Genomic DNA, 16775 nt, shown 5'->3' with positions numbered 1-16775 from the left:
GCCGAGCCTGGGCTGGGCCCGGCCCGGCCCGGCCGCCCTGGGCACCCGCTGGGCCCCGCTTCGGGGCCCGAAGGGCCTCACGCAGCCCCGGCCTGGCGGCCCACAGGCAGCCGGCCTGCAGCTGAATCCCGGGCGCTCACGTTGAAGGAACTTCCGAAGGTCTGAAACCTCGTTTCTACCAAAAGGCCCCAGGGCTGCCGATCTGGCTGCCGATCAGCATTTCACGACCTTAAAGGGTGCCGGGCAGCATCTTTTTTCCCCAAAACTTTTAAAACTATTACAGTTCAGTAACAGCGCTGGAAACCAGCATCCTGCCCCCCGTGCGGTACCTCCTGCGGCGCAAGGCAGGAGCAGCCCCTTCCCTCAGACCCGCGGAGGGTCTCTTCTGGAATTCGCTGGCCACAGGCGGGGAAGAAGGAACGCGCCACGGCTATCTCCACAATTCCCTGTCTAAAGCACAAGGGGAAACACAGAGTCCAAAGCACAAATGCCCATCATTTAATCTGCTCGTTCATCCTGCCAACGCGCGCAGCTATTTCACCGCTTAATTGTCCACGCGGGTTTTTTCCGCGTGCGTACTTCCACAACGAGGTTTGTCGCTCGTCACAAGCGCCCGCGAGGTACGTTCTCACTTATCGGAGAAACGAGCACATCTAGGAACGTCACGTTGTGATTTGTTGCTGGTTTCGTGCATCGGCAGCGCTTCCCGGCGAGGGCAGAGCAGCGTGCCTCAGGGGCAGGCTTAAAGCAAGGCAAATACAGGCAACCCTTGGAAATATGGAAACGCGTTTGGCGGTGGCGTTCCCGTATCCTCCGTATCCCGTTCGGTCCGCCCGCGGCAGCTGGGGATCGTGCCTTCTGCCGGGCAGAAGCGAGGCCCTGCCATCCCACGGACGCCGTCCCTTCCCAGCAGCGCTTCGACGTCGTTTTCACCTTTGCGGAGAGCGGCGCGGGGCGAATCGGGCTCTGCTCCTCGGGCAGCGTCCGCCGAGGCCGGGGCTCGGTCCCCTCGGCTCAGGCCGCCTCCAGCTGCTCCTGGGCGGCGGCGAGGCGGCGCTGGAGCCGGCGCTGGCGCCAGCGGAGGAAGCGGCGGCGGGCCCGGGCCGCCTGCCAGCCCACCAGCACCCCGGCGGCGAAGGCGGCCAGCAGCGCCCAGCGCACGGCCCGCGGCCGCAGCGCCTCCGGACCCATCCCCGGCTCCGGCTCCGGGTCGGGGTCGGCGCCGCCTCCCGCTTCCGCCGGGGCGGGGGCGGGCCCCGTTAAAGGCGGCGGGGCCGGGGCGGCGCAGCGTCTGCCCGAGCCATGGCGGAGGCGGTCTCGCAGGTAGCGGAGAGCTCCGGTGCCGTCCCCCTGCCCCGGGGAGGACGGGGGGTCCCGGTGTGGCTCCTCGCTAGCAGAGGAGGGACGTGTGCGGGCGAGGCTGTGGCATCCCTTGGACCGCTTCTCGCCTCTACAGCGTGCCCCATAGTGAAAGGGACCTCCTTTGAGCATCTGCCTTGAGTTTATTCCACCTCCAACACGCTGACCAGCTGTCTGTGTGCTTTTTCCCCCTTCCACAGGATCTCCTGCTGGCAGCGGCGTTTGTCTCCGATGCACAGTACAACAGAAATATTCCCTTTAAGACCTCCCCGGAGGCAGTCAGGTAAGGAGCTCTGCATCCCATGCTATTGCACTGGAGCAGGGCTCTGCGCTGTCCCCGCCGTGCCGCGGGGCACGCATGCTGGGGTGGGGAGAACCAGCTGCAGCCGTGTCCAAAGAACAACGGCCAGCAAAGGCTGGGGACTTCGGGTTCACCAGCTGGGCGCTGAGATTGGTTGGGTGGGATGCAAAGAACTGGATTTAAGCTGAAATGTGTATGTTGAATGAGGCTTAGTGCATCTGTACGTTGAGCATAGGAAAAGAAATAAAAGCTTGTTTTTTGCTGGAGAAAAAAAATTAAAATCTTTCAAGATGGAAGCTGTAGGGTGCAGTGGGGATGAAGAGTATGGGAGGCTTGGTTGGCCCTCGCCTGCGTGGAAGGGGGTGCTGGAGTGTGGCCCTGCTGGGTGACACCAACCTGCTGCTGCACACCAAAGCTGCAGCTAATCAAAGGAGAGCACGGCACCTCTGCTCAGGTGTACTTCAGAAGGGGCGGTAGCTGCTGGGGCAGGAGTAATTAAAAGCTTAATTGGCAACAAGTGTAGTGAAGTTTTCCAAGTCAAGATTGTTTTGCCTGGAGTGGTGGCTGTCTTCCCTTTTAGCTGCTGGTAAGAGGCTGAGCAGCTTCAGTCAGCCTTCCCTCAGGCTTGGAGTGCTTTAGGCTAACTACTTCCATGTGTAAAACTTAAGAGAAGGTGGCTAGTGGAAGGGAAAGGCGATACAACAGACTACCAGCAAAGCAGCGTGCGAGCATTAATGCCTCCCGTAGCCCTCCCCGCAAAACCCTTCCCTTTTACTTAGTTCTCATGTCTTAGCCAGTGAAGTTTCTTGGGTGTCTTGGAGGCACAAGTGTGGTTAAGTGTGTTTGTTACAAAGGCTCTGAGCAGGTGTATGCTGCTGTGTAGCTGTAATGTCTGTCTGCTTTGGAAAAACAGACCGCGTGCATATATAGTTTTGTTGTGCCCAAGTGTGCTTAGCATAAATAGTAGAAATGAGCAGGTTTTACCTGGTTGTGTCTTGATGCTGTTATTAAGGGTATAATATCATGTCATCTCTATAATCACCTGCCCTGTAGCCTTTATGCAGGTGGCTATTGGGCAGATGAGGTGACTGTTTGGCAATGTTGGCAGCTTTTTTATTAGCAGAGAAACTACAGGCTCTGCAGATCTGCTCCGCATCTCCCCAGAGGAGCCGCTGCTGTGTGCCGTTGTGTGAAACCTCCTGTGGGAGGCTTAGAGGTGGAAGTGTTCACAGTTATTGCTAGCATTCCCCAGGGGTTTTGCTGCCGTAGGCACAGAATGCTGCTTAAGCTCTGTACAAAAAACCACTTTCCTGTGGAACTCCATACTTCTCTCTGGTGGCTTTTCTTACCGCTTTGCTTTTTAACCTGCAAAGAAAGGGTGTTAGATAACTAATCAGACTTAGTTTGTGTGTCATGTGGATACCTGAGCTTAGCAGAAGTTTGCACTCAAATTAAGGAGCAAGGTAATTACAAAAAGGAAGCAGCTTTACCAAATCTGTATGTTGCAGTCTTCAGCTGAACCAAAGAATGCCTGTGTTCCACCTTCCCGGGTTTTTTTGCTCCCTGAAAGGGCGTATAGCATCCATCAGCTATGAGACTATAAGGAAGGGCTGGGAAACAAATTGCCAAATACCCGGCTAGCAAAAATTGTGCTACTGTTACCCTTCTTCCTCCATGGCTGTTTGGGACAGCACGTGCCGCTCTTCCAAGATGCGTTTTGTGAGCCCCTGGGTATGTGCACTGAAGCCTTTATTTATGGTGCCACTGCTTTCTTTCTACAGGCTTTATTATCTCTATAACCACTGGATTATGCGAACAGCCACCTACTTCTTCATCTTTCTCAACCTCTCCCTTGCAGTGTTTGAAGAACCTGCTGTGTATCCGCTCCCCTTCCTGGTGAGTTTTCAGTGTCGATGCAGCAATGCAACAGGTATTGTGTTGCTTGGTGGAGCAAGCAAGGGTTTCTTGCTTGGAACTTGTTGTCAAAGGTGTCAAGAGATAATTGATGTCGATATTTCTGTTGCTATCTTTAATTTACTGAAATGGGAACAAGAAAGGGGCATAGGAGCTAGACAGGGACTATGGGAACCATCGTGGCCGTAAGCAATGGCTGCTGTGACCGCGGACAAAGTCATGCTGCTTTTCTGCATCTCGGAGAACAATTCCAGCCTTTCTGTGTGACCCATGTCCAGTCCTAGTGTCTGAAAGCAGAAGTGGAGTGTTGCCCTTAGGACTGACTTTTCTGTAGCCTTTATTTGTTCTGCACTAGTGTGTTTGCGAGAGATGCTCCTGGAATCCTAAGCAAATACAAATTTACTGGCTTTAACCTGCCTGTTGCAGGGAGTTTCACAAAAGGAAGCCTGAAACTATAGCTCGGTGCCAGATACGTGAGCCTATAAAACAGCTGACAGCAAAACCCACTGGAAAAACTTTTAGACTGACTCTGCCTGTTTTTTCCTTGCCTGTACCCCAGCCTGAACACCCTCACCTGTGCGAAGAGGGCTAGCGCTGCTCTTGGTTGACCTGACTTGGGCCCCTTTTCTCTCTGCAGGTCACCTCTCTGATCGAGGTGGTGTGCCTTCTGGTGTTCTTTGGCCGACTGACACATTTTGCAAAAGTCACCCTTCGCAATGTATTTTGGAAGGATACCAAGAACATCTGCATCATGGTTGCGATCCTGGTGAGTTAGGCCTAGGGGAGCCTCCAAGGTTGAAGTGGCCAATGCGGAGGTGGCTTTTCCCTCCTGTTGCTTTCTCGGGGACGTAGGCCTGATGCACAAGGGCTCTACGAGGGCCACGGCCAAATCAGCCAACAGCTCGGTGTGTTCTCACAAACCTGTTTTGTGTGCATCTGTCTTGTATCAGCTAGCCCTATTGTCTTCACCATCTAGAAACGTTTCCAACATTGCTTCTGGGAATCTTCCTTCTTTCTTTACAGTTATCGCTAACAGACTTGGCCATATATGGAGTCCTCAGGATATACAACGTGAGGAGCATTCGATGGTCAAGAATTGTGAGGCCAATCTTCCTGATCAACTTTGCAGAGAGTCGCCAGGTGAGGAAGAGGCCTGGTGGGATGTAGACCTGGTGCAGGGTCCTATTTTTGGACAGCTTCTGAGATCCAGGGAATTTAGTAGAAAGGTTTTCATGCAGAAATGGCAGAATTTAGGTTCCTGTGAGTGAAGGCTTCTCTCGGAGGTGGCCTGAAGCAAGAATTTGAGATGGAGAAAAGAGTGCGTTTGCACTGGTGCTGCTCGGGCTCTGTGCGAAGTACCAGAAGGCTTCTCCCTGTACCTGTGGGCTGGGTTATTGCTGTCCAGAACCCTGGGCATGTTTGGGCCTAGAACTAGAGCTTCTCACCAAACATGGTGCTGTGATGATTTAGAGAAGATCATGCTTACCAAAGTGTAAGACTGCATGGAGACGGAAGAATGTTTTTTGTAAGGTCAGCCCGTGGGCTGTGCTTAGTTCAGCCTGCGTGGAGGAGCAGGCTCTGTCTGCAAGCAGAGTGAGACGCTGTCCTCGGGAGGTGTGAACATCAGCAGCACCGCAGAGGAGAAAACTGTTGCTCCCTGGGTCAGGGGCCAGGTTACTTATTTCTGAAAGTCTCCTAGGCAAACAAGCACAAGTGTCACACTCTTCTCGGAAACTGAACTTGCAGTCGAGATGGGTGATCTGGACTCTGCTTGCTCTTGTCACGGGGAGATCTTTGCCCCGCTGCCCAAGACCGTTCTGGTCCTGACTTACAAATGAATAAACTGCTGTGGTCTGGAGGCCTGGGGGAGGGAGCAGTTGAACTCTCAGTCTCGGAGGATGTGTTTTGTGGCCTGGAGTGATGAGCTTCTGTCCCTGACCAGTCCCCTGCAGCAAGAGCATCGCAGCAGTGCCACGGGGCCCTCTGTCCCTTGGCTAGCTGCGTTTGTGATGGTATGTAGTAGATAGGGTTTCTCCTTCTAGCATCTCCTCTGGGGAAGGAGGAGGAAAGGCCTGGTACTCTTGCACAGGTTTTAGCAGAACAGAGCTGGCACATCTGGGTCAGAATCTCTCCTGCTGGGCGACAGAAGGGTACCTGTGTAGGTGTTTGATCCAGATGGGATGGTGAGGAGAAAAATGGCTACCGCTTGCTTCTAAATGCTTCCCTTCTCCCTGGCAGATTCGGAGAGCCTTCCGCAGCATCCGCAACACGCTGCCAGAGATCACCTACGTCTTCTTGCTCTTCATGTTTAGCCTTCTCATGTTCTCCCTCATGGCCTTGAAGCTGTTTGGTGAGAGGTGTGAATACTTCTTTTGTTCAGAGCTGGGTGGGAAGAATGTGTGTGATACTTTCGGGCAGGAGGGAATCTGGCAACTCCAAACGATTTAGTGGACTGCTGATAGATGCAGTTCCTGTGGTGGGACATGTGATCTCTGTGCTTAACTTCAGGTTGTCCTTTTCCTCCCAGGAATCTCCAGACAGCAGAAGGCTTGCCGTATTTCAGAAACTACCTAGAAATTGTGTTTGACCTCTATGTGCTGGTGACGACAGCAAACAGCCCGGATGTCATGTACGTATGCTGAGCTTGCAGTCTTTCTGTTGTGAGTGCTGGTGTCCTGCTCCTAGTGGCAGGATCTCTGGTTAGAACAATACTGTGTTTTGCACAACAAGGTATTTCGGAGCAGCAACAGGGCTTTTACTTTTCCAGCCTGCAGGGGTTTCGTGAATTCTCAGCCATGTGTTTTATAAATGGCTCTGAACCAGAATCTGAGGTTAGGAAGACTTTTAGAAAAGATGCATCAAAAATACTGCTTTGCAAATGACCCAGTGGCTGATGAAGGCTTAAACCAGAGGGAGAAACACACGCACTCTTTGATTAAAACCCATTTCTGAAAAGGAAGGGTGTGCTGTAGTGATCAGATATCTTTTTGTCTCGTAATATTTGCGGGGCTTCCTATGCAGACTTTTTTTAATTTGCACAGCTGTGTTAAACTTATGCGAGGGTTGGGCTTTCCATCCTCATTTGTTCTAACTGGGTTCCCATTTCGGTTTGTACTGTGAAGGTGCCATCAAAGAGGCGGGGCAGGGAGGAATGGCACACTCGTTTGTGTCCTGGGCATGTACTGAACAGGACTGGGACGTTACAGGGACCCTGGGCCTTTAGACTGAGAAATGTTGCTCGTCCTCCTAGAGTAAGTGGAAGAGGAGGTCTGAGTGCAGTGGGGGTCTGTGAAACCAGTAACCAGCTTATGACTGAGGCAGCACCTCGAGAGACTGCACTTAAGTTTAGCCACAGTGACGGAAGCTTAATCTCTGTGCTTTCTCTTCTGCATCCCTTCAATCAGGGCCTGATAAACTAGAATGAAAACCTAATGGAAGAAAACTGTTCTCTAACTGAACTAATACACAGTTTTTAGCGTGGGTATTATCTGGCAAGTTTGATCTAGCAATACAAAACAGTACTTAGAAATCCATCTGGAAGACTGTTTTCTTCTGGTTTCTTTTATTTCCCTGCTTGTCTGCCTAGCAAGTAGCAATCTCTTTCTCCTTCTCTAGGATGCCGGCATTTGACTTCAGCTCATGGTACGCCCTGTTCTTCATTGCCTTTGTCATCGTCAACACTTACATCTTCATGTCCCTCTTCCTGGCTGTTGTGTACAACAACTACAAAAAACACCTGAAGGTAATGTTTGGAGGGGTGAATTGTGATGGGTGACTGCCCGCTGTTCTGTATAACCTTGTAAGGAAATAGCTGGCTTTCCCGTGGAAAGCGTCCGCTTTTGGAAAGCGTGGAGAAGGGGCTACAGCTGCTTGCCTTTGCTGATGCTCTGCAAATAACAAGCACAGGCCCACCTTTCATATCATGGGGACTGTTGCGAGTTCTGCTTTTGGCATTTAACAATGAAATACGCTATGGTGCTGTGGACCCAAGAAGTTGCAACAGATAGGAAGCACATGTCTCTGCATTATTGCTGTTAGAGGCTTAGTCGTAGCTCAGAAACGCTGTCTCTACGCTGGAGATTGTTTTCGGCTGGCTATAAGCGCACAGCACGCTTTTTCTGCCGCTGCATGTGCTCTTAAAGCAAAGGAAATGTAAAGGGAGGTCTAAGGAAATCAAAACTCTTGCTGCTTCTACCCAAACTGAGTAGGTGCAGTTTGGTACTTGTGATCAAAGGGTGGGAGCTGGAAAGTCCTGGGTGCTACCATGAGGGGATTGGCTCTTTCTCAGTAAGCAGCCTGCTAGGTCTTTCCGGAAGCTGGTCCCCCAAGGGTATAAGGTTCTCTAGCCTGCTTGTAATCGTGTGCAGAAGAGGATCTCCACTCCTGATCTCAGCAGTATTCACTTATGGATGGGAAGCATGTGTGGACACATCCTCTTTGCTTCTGTGACCTGTGGACATGCGGATCCTGTGATCTTTGTCATCTCCTTCCTGTTAGACACTGTCCTTTTGTCTTGTCTTCCGGTTTTTCAATGCATCTCCCAGCAGCAAGCAATCTGTTGATCCTTCCAGAGTGCTGTGCAGAGAGCCCATGGTTGCCTGTTACAGCATTTCTCATTGCCCCCACTGACTCTGCTGTACTTTGTGTCTAATATCACTCCAAGTGTTTTCCTCTGAGTCTCTTCTTGCACCTCTGTGCCATGAAAATAAGATTTAAAAAAAAAAAAAGAGGGGGAAGGGTGACTGAAGCTGCCTGAATCATGATACTCTCTCTAGAATGAGATCCGTAAGCTTGCTTACATGAAGCACCGCAAGATGATAGAGGCCTTCAACCTCCTGAAGGAAGAGGAAGGAGCACAGTTTGTGGTTAGAGAAGCCCGGTGGAAGCAGCTTGTCAAGCTGGTGGCTCCTGATATCAGCAACTCCCACCGAGAGCTGCTGCTACACATCTCGGATGATGAGCAGAAGGGTTTCATAGGTGAGCAGTGGGGCACTGCTGCGCTCAAGGGATTGGGGAGGAGCCTGATGCTTCAAGGGTTTTGGCATTGGGACTTGTGGTCTGTAATGGACCCAGAGGGACTCCAGGCTCCTCTTCCTGCTTCCCTCCAGATTGCTTAAGTCCTGAAAGGTGGTTCTTTCTGCCTGTGCTGTAGCCCGTGTCATGTACGCTGTGGGCAGCTCTTCCTGGCCGTTTGACATCAGGCCAAGCTCGCCACGGAGAATGGGACCTCCTGTTCTCAGCACAGGACAAGGAAAGCCCCCCTTGCTATCAGATTCCTCCAAGCAATGTGGCTTCCCACACAGTCCTCTGGAGCCTCTTGCTCTGCTCCTGCTGGAGACAGAATATCAGGAGAGATGGGTCAGTCTCCTCAGGCTAGATCATGCCCATCCTGATCGTTAAAGGTTTGTGTTGGTTGTTGGCCTGTGGCTTGAGCCAGTCTGCCAGGAAAGGGGCAGAGGAGCGGCTTGAGTACCGAGTTCAGCCTCTTCTCTGGTGGATACCACTTTGGGCGTGTGCGTTGCCTTCTGCCATAGATGTTGAGTCCAGATTGCTGCAACTCGTGTCCATCTAGGTTTGCATTTGCTAGACGCTGTCTTTTTTTTTTTAATGACAGTAGACTGATGCGTAGTGCTTTCCCTTGCTGCAGACAAGAAGTCCTTCGTACAACTGGCAGATCTCCTCAACATCCAGGTGATTACCCTGAAAATACGCAGCCATCCGCTGGGGCGGTGGATGCCTGGTGTATACAAGTCAGCAGTGAGTCGGTTCCTGCGCAGCATGGTTAGGCACAGGTAAGCCTCTACTGGTGGAGCAAGCAGCTCTTAACATTCAAAGGGCTGCAGAGCAGTGGTGTTGCAAGCAAATGCTCATCTGGGCGTCATGCTGGAGAGTGCAAACTGCACTTAGGCAAACATTGGGGGTTATGCTTTTAAAAGTGTTCTGTGGACCAGCTCTGCTCTTAGCCTACCTTCAGTGGTGTGGAGGAGCTAGACTTGGCTATTGATGAGTCCATACCTCTTCCAGTCCTGCTTGTTCAGATCTTCTATAGGTGCTGAGTGTAAATAGCTTTTACTGAAAGCAAGGAGTGCTTTATGGCCTGCCTTGAAGGACCAGACTAAATGCTTCACTTAAAGGTGACCTTACGTCAGCAGTCTCTGCTGCAGAGCTGCATTGTGCTGCTTTATCAGCTCTTACCAAGTTGGTACTATGAGCTACTAGTGCTCTGTTTCACCTCCGAGTCTTCCCAGAATCGCAGAATCGCTGAGGTTGGAAGGTAGAGGTGGTCTAGTGTAACCCCCGTGCTCAAAGCAAGGTCAGCTAGAGTAGGGTACTCAGGGCTGTGTCTAGTTGGGTTTTGAGTATCTCCAAGGATGGAGACTCCATAACCTCTCTGCAACCTGTTCCGGTGTTTCACCACCCGCAGTTTAAAACAAAAAAAAAAAAAAAAAGCTTTTTTGTTTAAATGGAAAATCCGGTATTTCAACTTGTGCCCCTTGCCTCTTGTGCTTTCACTGGATACCACTGAGAAGAGTCTGGCTCCATCTTCTCTACACCTTCCCGTCAGGTATTTATACATAGACATTGAGATCCCCCGACCCTTCTCCCCTTCAGGCTGAGCAATCCCAGCTCTCTCCACATGTAATGTGTCAGACTATCTTATCCTTTAATCGTTTTGGGGCCCTTTGCTGCGCTCGCCCTAGTGCGTTCCCGTCTCTCTTGTACGGGGGAGCCCAGTTGTGGACACGGCACTGCAAATGTGGCCTGTTCGCAACGCTTTTCCTAACGTAGTGCAGGATGCTGTTGGCCACCAGAGTGCATTGCTGGCTCATGCTCAGCTTGACAACAAGACAGCCCGCAGCTCCTCCGCAGAGGAGCTTCCCAGCTGCACTGGTGCCTGAGGTTCTTTCTTCCTAGGAGCAGGACTCTGCATTCCCCTTTGAACGTGATGGGATTCCTCTCTGCCCGCTTTCCCAGCCCGGCCAGGTCCCTCTGACTGCAGCACGCCCATCTGGTGTACCAGCCACCCCTCCCAATTTTGTATAGCCTTCTGTTTTACTCATCCAGCCTTTCTGCTTGAGAAAGGCTGCTTGGCTTGTTAGAAACACAGTTGCAGTCAGTCTCTACGCGTTTGTTTAACACTGAGAGCACTGGCAGTGGTGTACGTTGAAGGCTTGTGCTCCCCTTTGCGTTGGACTCCAAGGGCAAAGCTAAGCTCTGTAGTGACTTTCCTAAACTCTCGGGTTGGGGGAGAGCTGATGGGTAAAGGGAGTTTGCCTAAGTGGCAATGTTTGAGAGAGGAGGCAAAGAACCCCTGAAATAACCGTGTAACTTTTACCTTCTTGGGAGTGGCGAACTGATTTCTCTTTTTCTTCTTGCAGGGGATTTGTTTGGACTTACGATGTGATCATTCTAATAAATGCTATCTTCATTGCTCTGGATGAGGAAAGCCCCTATATTTCTTACGCAGAGTGGGTCTTCCTTGCTTTGTATATCATTGAGATACTCCTGAAAGTGTACACTTACGAACCGAGGGCGTTCTTTGGCAAAAATCAGTTCTGGAACTGGTGAGTGGGATGAATGTTTGTGTTAAAGGTGGCGTGAAGTGTGATCAGATCTTTGTGTTCAGCCCCTCAAGAACTGGAAGTCTCTTGGAGAGATGGGCTGCCTAACTCATGTGCCAGGCTGTGATTAAAATGATTGTACGCGTCAGAGGACATGGTGCTCTTTCCTGGCCTAACCTGGCTCTGACAGACTATTGTTCTGTAGTAGTTAAGCCCACTCTGCTAGCTCAGTCAAAGGTGACTCTGCAGCGTGCGAAGGTAGTGGCTGGGCAGGGGAAAGCGTTTTGCTAAACAAAGCTTTCCCATCTTCCCACCCTGCAGATAGTTTGAGATGATGCAGGGCTGCCTGGCACAGATGTGAGGAAGAGGGATTACTACTTCCATGTGTCGTGTGGCAGCTTAAGCGCCCATTCTCTGTTGCCACAAATCTAACAGCGCTGCCTTCCCTCGTGCTAGGTTTGATACCCTCATCATCTTTGCTGCCTTGACTGCAACGATACTCAATAGCACCCTGAAATCGAGTAAGTGCAGCTTAAGCAGTCTGCATGCATCTGGGAGACTCGGTCTTGAGTTGTCTTTTGCCATCACCTTGGGCTTGGGAGGCTTTTTGACAAGATAATGAATTTCTTATAGGGTTTCTAAGAACTAACTCAGTCTTTTTTTAATAACTACCTGTTATAAACAGTGTTTAACAGGGACATAATCATAACAAATGTAAGAACATGCTCTATCTCTACACTTCCCTGCTTATTTTTCAGAAGAAAAAATAAAATCTTTTTTCCTTTCTCAGCCACGAAGTACAACAGCCAACAGATCCTGGACATCGTCTTCATCCTAAGGGTCCTCAGGCTAATAAGGATTGTTGACAGCATTCAAAGGTAATGAAGAGAGTGGGATAGGGTTATGTTTTGCGGGGGGGCGGGCAGGCTGTGTCAGAGGCTGGCTGAGACAGCGCCTTGAGTTGCTCTGCATGGCTGCTTTGGACCGACGGTGGCTACTCAAAGCATCCGAAGGCCTTGTCCTCGTGTGCCGGGGATGAGCCCGGTTGCTGCAGCCTCTCTGGAGACTTACTTATAAATAAAGGCATGTGGGGAGCACGTGCTGGATGGGATGTGATAATAAGCAAGCCTGGGCTTTAGAAGAGCCTCCCCACAGCAGGTGTTGTCATGAATCATTTGCTGTAGGTTCCGGGTCATCATGAACACACTGATAAACATCGTACCGACAATGTTGACATTTGGTGGGCTGACTCTGGTAAGAAATCCTGGTATCTTAGCTCAAAGCACTCCAGTTTTACAGGAATGTGTCTTAAGTCTCACGCTCGTGCTGTTTTCAAGAGGATAAATGCAAATCTCTGGATGGCTGGCCTTTGAAACTGTAAGTGTCCATTTGATTCTTGGTCGTTGCACATGTAAATGTGTGCAGAGGGGTTGGGTTCCTGCTAGTCGCTGGGTCAGGACATTCTTCTTTGCTCAGCGAGGATGTTCTGTGCAGTCTGGGCTTCATACAGTAAGGAATCAAACTGTGATTTGGGCAAGAAGCTGAACAAGAAACCTTTTTCTCAAATAATTTCCTAAAAATAAGTTCTCTTATGATTTGAGAATATTTCATTTCCATGTATTTGAGCTGTAGTTCTTGGCTTATTATTCCTGCCTGGTAATTGCCCTTGAGTGGCTTGGGTCTCTTAGCCTCTATGCTGCTCCTCAGCAGCTTGCTGTTTCTGTAAGAAATGGAAAACCTGCTGAAACTCTAAACTTGCCGTGCAGCCTGCTGCTCACTGGAGAAGCAGGCGATGGGGTTTCTCTTCCCAGGTTGTGTACTGTGTATTTGCTATCATTGGCATGGAGTTATTCCATGGGAAAATCCAGTTCTTCCCTGCAAACTCGAATGCTCCCTATGCCCTGGAATGTGGAAACCCAGCCCTCAAGGATTCGCTGTTTGCCCGTGGAAAATACTGCAAGAACAACTTCAACAACTTTGCATCGTCCTTCATCGTCCTGATGGAGCTCACTGTAGTCAATCAGTGGCACGATATCCTTTGTGGTGGAAGGTCCAAACTGGAGCTTGGTGATCCATGCTCTTCGCCTTGTGTTGAACACACATAGTGCCAGACCACAGAGAAATGGTCCCAGCAGAGAGCTTTGTTCAGAAGGTCACCGCTGGGCAGTATTGTCTGGTTCCTCCCTTAGCGCTGCTCTACAGCAAGATGTTCTCCTCCTTTCACGCTCTTGCCCTTGACTCTGGTTATACTCTTTGCCAATGGATTTGCCAACGTGACGGTTCAGCCTGCAAAGCTGTATTTTATTGCCTTCCACATTGTGATGGTGATCATTATTGTCAAGTGAGTTTTGGGTTGCTCCCCTCTGTTTTTGGAGGGAAGAGGGGCTCTGCCCCCTGCTGGGGTGATATTTGTAGTTGGTGCCCAAAAGCAGGGGGGATGCCAGTACGGAAAGGCTGCTATGTAATTCTGCTCATCATTTCTTTCAGTATCTTCGTGTCGTTCATTTTGGAAGCTTTCTTTGTGGAGTACTCCCTAGAGAAGAGTGAAGTAGAAACAGCCATTGAACAGAAAATCCAGGAGCTGGGAATGGGAGTTCAAGAGTAAGCCCCCCAAAAGGGTCGTGCTGGATGTGGTTGGCTTGGCACATCCCATGAGGGTCTGTGGGGAAATGCCTCCCTCTGTCCGGAGGTGTGAGCTGAGACTCCTCTTCCTTATCACAAAGTTCTTGCTAATCTGTCGTGACCACATAGGCTTGACCTAGATGTTAGCAGAAGGCTGCTCGCATTGGCCTTGTGTCTGCCTCGCTGAACTCTTTCAGCCCATGGCTGTTGCCCAGAGGAGAGGGGAGATGCTGGAGGCTAGCAGCACGGCTGTGGTGCTTGCCCTGCCCCAGGGAATCCATTGCTGCGGGGTACGTGTGGGCCCTGGGGTAAGGTGTGCCCCCCTGGGGTAACTTCTGGTCCTTCTGGTATAGGGATGAGCTCCAGGATGAACAGCTCCTCGACAACATGGAGAGTGCTGAGCACAACCTCGAGGGGGAAAGTGGAACGAAGCCACAGTCTAAAGGGCTGGTGTTCAAAATTGCCTCCAAACGTAAGTGCAGCCCTACAGCGTGCCCAGTCTTCGGTTTAAGAGGCCAAGGCTCTGAACTGTCCCTGATCGTAGCCCTGTCTCTGGGGAAGCTCCCATGCACTTTTGCTTCCTTTGGGCTATAAAAGCAGCTAAAACCTAGTTGGAGGTTTTTAGAGAATGGTGACACTCTAACGTTTGCTGTTTTTTCTATTTTTGTAGCAACTCCTTTTCTTCTTTCCTACCTAGGCCCTCCTGTGCATGCCTGTCTTCAGCAGCCAGTCTGTGAAGACGCTGTCTTGGTGGCTGAGGTCCTGCTGTGGCCAAGAAATCTGTTTTTCTGCTTTTCTCCTTCCTGTGTGCACTCTGCATGCCTCCTGGCTTGGATCACGGGGTGACTATGTGCTCCTTTCCTCCAGCTTAATGCTTACTTTTTCTTCTGGCTTTCTTGCTGTACCTTAGCAGTTCCCCAGTCTTGTGCTTCTCGGCGTGGCAGCTGACTGGGATCACAAAGCCCACTGAAGGAGATGTGGGAATAGAAGTGCTTAAAATCTTAAAATAATGGTCTTATCCTTTACAAGTGCTCACAGGGAAGTACATGGGGTAAAATATCAGGGAACATCGTTTGGGGCATCTGTTTTCTTGCCTGTTTGGTGTAAAACATGGGGAGCAGCCTTTGAGTAAGAGCTGCCTTAAGGTAGCCACTTCCTAACTTCTGCTGAGGACCAGGAATGGATGCTTACAGTGACTTTATTTCTTCTGGCCACCCGCAGGGTACAGGACGGTTGACGCTCTGCTCCAGCGTATGTTTGAGGCAGAGATACCCCTTGAGGACGAAGGCCCTTCATTTGAAGAGATCTTAAACTTGTCCCCTGCCGCTGCTGTACCCGGCGACCTGACCTCGGAGAGTGCTGCGTAACGGGGGCAGCCCGCGGCAGGCGCCCAGGAGGAGCTCGTTCCCCGCTGCCCGGCTCTCGAGCTGGCTTCAGCCACCGCGCTCACGCCTGGATCACGCAGCGGAAGGGGCAGCCGATGCTGGCGACGGCTTCGTCACGCAAAGGAGCTTTATCTCATGTAAAGTCTCGTAGAAATGTTAAAACTGGGAGTGCCCTGGCGGGAAAGCAGAGGGAGGGCTGGTGTGTCTGACTGTCCCAGGCGCGTCATGGTGCTGTATTCAGTATGTTATGAAATACCGACTTCTTGTAACTGGAATCTTGTATTTCCGCACTTTTATATGCGTATATGGACCAATGTAAGCTGAATTAAACAGCTCTTCAGTACATTAAATCCAGCAGTCTGAAAAAATGACCGGTTATCGCAGAGTTAATGATGGGAGGCGGTGGGGCGCGATGCAGGGTACGTTCCCCTTGTGGGCTGTTAATGGGAACAGAGAACCGTGGCCTCCTCCCGACTTCCAGGGTGATGTGTATTTATAGAGGAGGCGGTCTGAGCTCTCCGGGCCCGGGGTGCGTTTATTGTTTTATATATTTTTACATATTTTTACATATTTTATATATTTCCCCGCCGCCCCTGCCCGGCCTGTGAGGGACGGCGGGAGCAGCTCCCGGCACCGCCCCGCGCAAAGGGGCGTGGCCGCGGCCACCCAATGGGATGAGACAGGAGGCGTGGCCTCCCGGCGGAAGCGGGCACGATTGGCGGAGCGGGGCGGCCAATGGGAGGGCGAAGCGGGCTGTTTGAATCGGCGGCGGCGGTTGGAGCCGGGCGAGCGATGGAGGCGGCCGTGAGGTGAGGGGGCTCCCGGGCCGCCCGGGCCTGTGCGGGGGGAGCCTTAGGGCAGGGCGGCGGGTGCTCGAGCGGGGCCGGGGGTGCCGAGGGGAGAGGGAGGGGCGCAGGCCTCGGCCTTTGCCCCGGCGGGGCAGGGGAGCGGTGAGCGGTGAGCCCTGAGCCCGGGCGCTGCCCGGGCCTTCCCCCCCACACACCCCGGGCAGGGCCGTGGCGCTCTGCCCCTGGCCCAGCCTGACCTGCCCTTTGTCTTGCAGGAACTACGAGGCTCAGATACGGAGCTACCAAGGGACTGACCCGCTGGAGCCCTGGGACAGGTCAGCATGCCTGCGGCTGGGATGTTAGTGTCGCTGGTGAGGCACGGCAGGCTTGTAACTTGCTTGAGTGTGTTTCAGGTACGTGCAGTGGATAGAAGGATGTCTTCCCCTTCACGAAAAACAAAACCGCTTGCCCAATCTCCTGGAGCAGCTTGTGAAGATGTTCCTAAGTGACAAGAGGTACCACCAAGATCCAAGATTTGTTAACTACTGCATTAGGCTGGTAGGTATATGCTTTTCTGGGAATTAAGCTATCCTAAAAAATCGAAGTTGTCCCACCATTCTGTAGCTCTGTGACTGCAAAGAGCTGTGGGAGGAAAAGGAGCCCTCAGGGATGGGGCACGGAATTCGGATGTATCGCTCTCAGTGGGAGCCCTCAGAACTTTGCAGTCTTGCTGAAGGATACCATGTGTTTTCAAAGCTGTGTTATTAAGCTGTTTAGCTTGTGAGAGGTATCTTACCTACCAATTGGTTTTATCTTTAGAAAATAATGCTTTCCTATGATGGTA

At 51.4% G+C, this 16775-nt stretch overlaps 1 protein-coding gene across 14 annotated transcripts in view; it reads left to right on the top strand.

Annotated features, from left to right (window-relative positions):
• The window catches only part of BUB1 (BUB1 mitotic checkpoint serine/threonine kinase), a gene marked incomplete at its 3' end in the record, with an annotated part of 49854 nt that overhangs the window by 17431 nt on the left and 15648 nt on the right, over nt 1-16775 (top strand). For 7 of the 14 annotated variants that reach the window (XM_082307351.1, XM_082307350.1, XM_082307362.1 and 4 more), the window contains 19 exons: nt 1560-1642; nt 3442-3556; nt 4212-4340; nt 4598-4714; nt 5813-5931; nt 6102-6203; nt 7190-7316; nt 8350-8551; nt 9222-9366; nt 10954-11139; nt 11593-11657; nt 11927-12014; nt 12321-12390; nt 12903-13167; nt 13387-13477; nt 13624-13737; nt 14112-14230; nt 14456-14600; nt 14980-15082. In XM_082307351.1, the coding sequence (XP_082163477.1) occupies nt 3470-3556; nt 4212-4340; nt 4598-4714; nt 5813-5931; nt 6102-6203; nt 7190-7316; nt 8350-8551; nt 9222-9366; nt 10954-11139; nt 11593-11657; nt 11927-12014; nt 12321-12390; nt 12903-13167; nt 13387-13477; nt 13624-13737; nt 14112-14230; nt 14456-14600; nt 14980-14995 (2187 nt within the window). In that variant the 5' untranslated portion in view covers nt 1560-1642; nt 3442-3469. The other 7 variants (XM_082307354.1, XM_082307356.1, XM_082307352.1 and 4 more) reach the window with 7 other exon arrangements.

This window comes from Platalea leucorodia (assembly GCF_965183815.1).
Source record: "Platalea leucorodia genome assembly, chromosome: 3".
NCBI classification, from domain to species: Eukaryota; Metazoa; Chordata; class Aves; order Pelecaniformes; family Threskiornithidae; genus Platalea; species Platalea leucorodia.
Note: the sequence above shows the minus strand (reverse complement) of the source record. Positions and strands in the feature narration are given on the sequence as shown.